The following is a 6,141-nucleotide window of genomic DNA, read 5'->3' on the forward strand; positions in this document are numbered from 1 at the left end:
CCCGCCCATCCTTCTCCTAAATTTTCAACCAATACGGAGGAAGAACTTGACCAGACAACAAAACCACGTCTATTTGGCACTGGACAGTGGAGTAAACAACAGGTCCAGTTAACCGCACAGTACTCCATATTTTCCCACCTACGAATAAGAACCCACACAGCCGCACTCCAAATAGTTTTAGTGCTAAGGAGCTGTAACCACAGTTATGAGATAAGTACACAGAACTCTGTGGACATGTATGTAACAGGTAAAATGCTTGTGTAGCGGTTCTACTTCGGTTCTCACATCCTGGATCAATAGCTCAAAGGCTACTATCAATTCCTCTTTAGTATATTCCTTGAATAGATTATCAAAATGTAAACACTATCTTCTCTGAAGAATTTATCTCACTAGCCTAGCCATAGCAGAAACTACAAGTAATCTTCACACCCTTTTCTTTTCCTTCTGTTTTGCTTAGTAAGAAATATTCTGATCGGCAGTTGCGTTAGTCTTCGTCAGGCATTGATGGACGACCTATCATTTTTAAAAAAGTAGAATACATATTGTATGACATTCTAATTCTACAGACCACACAAAACATGACGTATATTTTCTGCTTGCTGTGAAAAGCCCCGGTAGTTCATGGAATGGAGAACAGCAAATTGTAATTTGCACCTTATCTCTTCGAGTCATGAGATTGATTGAGGAGTTCCTAACATCTGGGATTTTGTTTCAGAATATTTTGAGGCCGCGAGATGCAGTTGAGAAAGCCTAATTTGTAACGGTCATTCACTGACTTCATACAGAAACGTTCCACCGTCTATTCTATATGAGCAGGCATAAATATTTTGATCAGTGTCGTCACAATGGTGCGCTCAGTGCAGTCTAGATTACACGGTAATCTAGCCAGAACTAAATGTGGTACTATACATTCGAATAAATTTGTAGGAAAACATCAAATTAATATGTTTCAGCCAAAAATGATAAAACACGTGTTATGTACAGTATCAAATGTTGAAATAATATTGATAACAAAAATAAGATATAAAATGTAAGCAAGACTTACAAATTTTAGATCTATATTATAAAGAAAGACATTTGCGCTGCATGGGCGAAGGTATTAAAAAATCTTTTTCGTTTTTATTGTCTAGAGCCTCCGCAAATCTTTAGCCAACACCTCCATCTTCCTTGCCAAAGGATATTTTTGTACAATGAACCCATAGCAAACACATGAGCACTCTTTCCTTTCACTGCTAGAAAGGGTGAATGAATACGAGAATGTGTGGTGTGTATATTATTACAATGTATTTATATATGTGTGTGTGTGTGTGTGTGTGTGTGTGTGTGTGTGTGTGTGTGAGAGAGAGAGAGAGAGAGAGAGAGAGAGAGACAGAGAGAGAGAGAGAGAGAGAGAGACAGACAGACAGACAGATAGAGAGAGAGAGAGAGAAAGCGAGAGAGGGAGGGGGACAGAGAGACAGACAGAGAGACAGACAGACAGAGAGAGAGAGAGAGAGAGAGAGAGAGAGAGAGAGAGAGAGAGAGAGAGAGAACAGAGAGAGAGAGAGAGTGTGTGAACGCACAAATGTATAATATTAGTGTTTTCAAGAGAGTGTGCGAGAGAGCCTGAAGTTGAAGGCGTGGGTACGCATGAATTTGTGACAAGTGTATTAGAAGAGCGTGCTTGTGTGTGCAAGTACATGTAGTGTGTGAGTGCCTATTGTGTGTGTGCGAGTGTGAGTATGTGTGAGAGTATGTGTGTGTGTGTGTGTGTGTGCGAGAGAGTATGTGAGTGTGTGTGTATGTGTGTGTGTGTGTGTGTGTGTGTGTGTGTGTGTGTGTGTGTGAGAGAGAGAGAGAGAGAGAGAGAGAGAGAGAAATACGAGAAAGAGGATCCGTGAGTGAGTGCACGCGCACGTGTGTGTATTCGTGTGTGTGTGTGTGTGTGTGTGTGTGTGTGTGTGTGTGTGTGTGTTCGTATGTGTGTGTGTTCGTATGAGTGTGAGAATGTGTGTGTGTGTGTGTGTGTGTGTCTGTGTGAGTGTGCGCACGCGTCAGTGCGTGCATGAGGGTATCATAGTGTGCTGGTACAGGTCCTTTATCGTTAGGGATTTTACCCAACATAAAACAAGCAAAAACAAAAGAGCAGAAGAATCCAAAACGATAAACATTCTAGCACTACAAAGTATTGAACTGGATTAAGAAAACAGACATAAAATTTAACTCCGATTGAAGTTATTTACTACACTGGTGAAATCAAGAACCCAGCAAACCAAACAAGGAGAAGTCATTGATTTTAAAGCCATGAAAATATTAATTTGTCTCAATCAATTATAATAGCACCTTCTCATGCTTGCCATGATGACCGCATCCGTAAAACGTGACCGTGTTGGGTATGAATGTAATGATTAAAGATCCCGTGAACAGTAAGCCCTACACATTATAATATGAAAATGTAATACTTAATAGTGGTTCCTTGGTGTACAAAAAAAATGACGTGGTCTTTAAAAGGAGGTTGGAGTTCACACGTCCATGCAGAATGTCCAAGCATGTCCGTGTAATAACACAACGGTGGCCTATCACTTTGGGTGTGTCGACCCTTACCTGAGTAGGCTACATGTATAATGTATGTTGATTCTTGTTTGAAAAATAAGAACTAAAAAGACAAATTTATTTTCTAATTAAAAAATTTTTTAAAAACCAGGAGGCGGGACGGTGACGTATTATTGTGGTGTCGTTTCAGAGTACTAACCATGTGTGATTGCTACAATAATAATACTTTGAAAAATAAATCTCCCAAACGTGCGTTGAAAAATATATATCGTTGTTCTTGTTCTTTTTAGGATACTAGTAACATGACATCTTACGCTACACAAGGCGAATCGAGGGGAGGGAGGGGGATATTATTTAGAGACTGTTAACAAGGAAGGTGAACGTTGGAGGAACCACTGTTTGTGTTTTGTTTCCAAGAGCTATTGCCCCACTGTTACGGAGATCTTGTGTGCAGTCCAGGCTTCAGAGCTGCGTGGAGTGGACAACGTTGCCGATGACTCGATTGCCGTTCGCGTCGTCTGCCAGCACCGGATGTAGAGCAGCGTTCATCTCTAGTTCGTGCTGCTGCAGCCACAAGGAACAGTAGGCGCTCTGGGACTCCTGGTAAGATGGCGGCAGTTCCATACTCTCAGGCACTGGGCCCGGGGCGAATCTGAACACCGGAAGAACTCTTGGGTTAACCTCTTCTGACCGGGGCGTCTGGGAGGATTGGAGGAAGACCAGCTGAGCGAGGGAGGACTGGCAAGGACTGGCGCACTGAGCAGCAGGAACAGAATATTGACGTTTCATGATGGACCGAGGGCAGGTGGTCGGTGAGCTGCTGGCGCTGTTGGCGACACTTCCGGTGGTGGCGGTGCCGAACCCGGTGCCGATTCCGGAAGTGGCGCCCGTGGACAGACTGAAGCGAACACGGCGGTTGTCTCCGCACTGAGAGCAGCCAATCTGAAGACCGCTCTCGCCACAGGCGCTACTTGACATGGGAGAGAAAACTGTGCAGCAGTGGCTGGAGACAGAAGTAGTTGTGTTGGCATTCTCTCGGTCCTGGTCGGCTTTATGCGTACATTCGTTGTGGCTGCTGGAAGTGGGGGTCTTTGCGTCGGGTGTTGAAAGCTCGCTGTCCACGCTCATCTGAGTGGGGAGAGAAATGGGAACTTGTCTGGAATGGGGTTGGATGCTTTGGGGCATGGGGCCGTGGATGAAGACGTTCTCAGATTGGTCTCGTGGCATCCATCCAGCCATCCACGGATTGGGCGTGGAAAGAGGTTCAAAAGGGTGTAAATCTTCGTGGAGACCAGGAGCACTTGGCTCCAGATAATCGGACATTCTTTCCGTGTTCTGGGACACCGTCGACTGCTGCCTTAGCAATGGCGGCGAGGATGTGACATCATCAGAAACAGAGCACCTCCTCTCGGCTGCAGCGTCAATGTCGTCATCGAAGTCATCCTCTTCCTCTGTAGCCGGTTTGATCAGGTCCCTACAGATCTCATTACACACGTGATGCTCAAACACTTCCCTTATACCCACCTCGCCGCGGTCACAAGAACCGAACTCCCTCTCTCTGGAATGTATTGTGGGCGTCTTGACAACAAATCCATCGGAATCGTGCACGCCCTCGAGACCACACACCACCAGCTGGCCTTGTGAGTGATGGTACGAGAAGTGAGAGAACGCCTCCAGATCCTTGGCCTTGCAGTACGGCTGGCGGCCTCTGCTGTCCATGTACAGCGTCAGCTTTCTCTCCTTCCCTGGCCTCTCCTCGTCCACCCTCAGGTCGTCTTCAAACAGGACAATCTCATTAGTGGTCAGCCGCCGTCGGCCAGTAAAGAAGAGTTTCTTCAGCACGGAGACCTCGTCCATGGGCGCCCAGTACAGGGCAGTGGTGCGGACACGTGACTTACGGCCAGCCATACGGTTGAAGGCCTGGTTCAGCTGACGTGACTTGTCCGATTTCTTCACCTCGCACGCGCACAGCACCTGTGGGAAATAGGAACGGTTTAAACTTGAGATGATGTGTTATTATTTAAGACATTTTTGTACTAAGAGCTAAATGCAATGTTTCCGTGGAACCGTACAAAGCGCTCGAATTGGGAGGTGGGAAATCTTCGAGCATCATCCATACGTTATGATTTCGTCAAAGGGAATTTAGGCGTAGGTATCAAAATAGAGCTATTATTTATTACACTTTGCTGCACCTCACTAAGGATGAAAAGGGAAAATTGGGGCGATGTTTCAAAATCACCGCACATTCACAAGAGGTACAAATCTTTATCGTTTTTCATACGTACACATTGTATGTTTGATAGTTACCGAAGTGTGTCCCCTAAGCCTGCTTTGCTTGGTCACAAAGCCTACGTAATATTTTCCCACTAGTCTGTGCTTAGAAAAGCTCCGGCGTCTATGACGTAGTAGCAAGGCTGGTCGTCATTGCACGCAAGAGACCTGAGTCTGGTTTTACGTAATCGACTATCTCTATCTTTCCTCTCTGGGACGTTTTATTCCAACCAGCCCAGTTTCGCCCAGGCAGTCCGCCTCTTGAATTATATAAATAGTGTCCATGTGAGTAAAAAGTACTTATGATTACAATTTTTTAAACTACCAAATCCTAGTTGTTGGAGGACGCCACTTGTATGTCCTGTTTCTTTACTATTCTTCTTTTGCACAATATGTGTCTGTCTGTTTGTATTGTCTTTCTCCAGCACTAAACGACTGATGTTGTATCGATGTGCTCCTCTTTACTTAAACAAACAAACAGACAAACAAAGGAACCCCCCCCCCCCTATTCCCAAAGGCGTCATGTTCTTATGCACAACAGAATTGTGAATTGGCTGATTTATCAACGTCATGCTCATAACTGTGCCTGAACTGAAACAGGGGACTGCTGCTTTTTCTTTCCTAATCCTTACTATCGTCATTTTCCCTCAACTTCTTTCTCTTGTGACCCGCTATTCCCGGGGTGCTGTGATAGACGAAGCAGACTTTGTGCTGTTGAAGCTAGAGAGGTGAGCAGAGTAAGCCTAATTCTCTGTAAGGACTTCTCTGTTGACATCCAGCCCTTGGCGCTCATATGAACTTATCAAGTTCCGAGGGCCGTAAAACCTCTACTAAAACAAAACAAACGGAACAAACAAACGGACGGACGAAGTAACGAACGAACGAGCGAACGAACGAACGAACACGAACTACTGGACATACCTTGGTTCCAGGCGTCTCCTTGAACACCTTGACCACACACTTTCCTCCACGCCACTGACCGTCCCCGTTGACAATACCGCTGTAGACCTTGAAGCGGTTTCCCCTACAGAAACTCTTCTCAGTGAAACTAGCCCAGTAGGAGGAGCCATTCCACACGACAGGGGAGGGAAGCGTGCTGTTCTGGAAGCTGGAATGTTAAGTTTAGTTTTAGTTAAGAGTTTTACGGCGCTTACAGTACAAATAGGTCACATAAGTGCAGAGGAGTTGAAGTGCTACTAGAGAGTAACATACAGATAAAAGAAAGAAGAAAGCTCATAAGGACGATAGATGTCAAGTAGGAAGAAAGGAAGGAAGGAGCAAATCACATCAAAGCATTTGGCAACCACCTACGTATGTGAGAGAAGAGAGGAGGTGGGG

General features: G+C 45.2%; 1 protein-coding gene across 1 annotated transcript in view; it reads right to left on the bottom strand.

Moving 5' to 3' along the window:
• Window positions 1-1,984: 1,984 nt before the first annotated feature.
• Window positions 1,985-6,141, bottom strand: part of LOC101859515 — a gene marked incomplete at its 5' end in the record, with an annotated part of 4,968 nt that continues 811 nt past the window's right edge. Inside the window, 2 exon segments of the mRNA XM_013088366.1 lie at window positions 1,985-4,506; window positions 5,725-5,911. Of these exon segments, the coding sequence (XP_012943820.1) occupies window positions 2,995-4,506; window positions 5,725-5,911 (1,699 nt within the window).

The sequence above is a fragment of the Aplysia californica genome, unplaced genomic scaffold (assembly GCF_000002075.1).
Source record: "Aplysia californica isolate F4 #8 unplaced genomic scaffold, AplCal3.0 scaffold00729, whole genome shotgun sequence".
NCBI classification, from domain to species: domain Eukaryota; kingdom Metazoa; phylum Mollusca; class Gastropoda; order Aplysiida; family Aplysiidae; genus Aplysia; species Aplysia californica.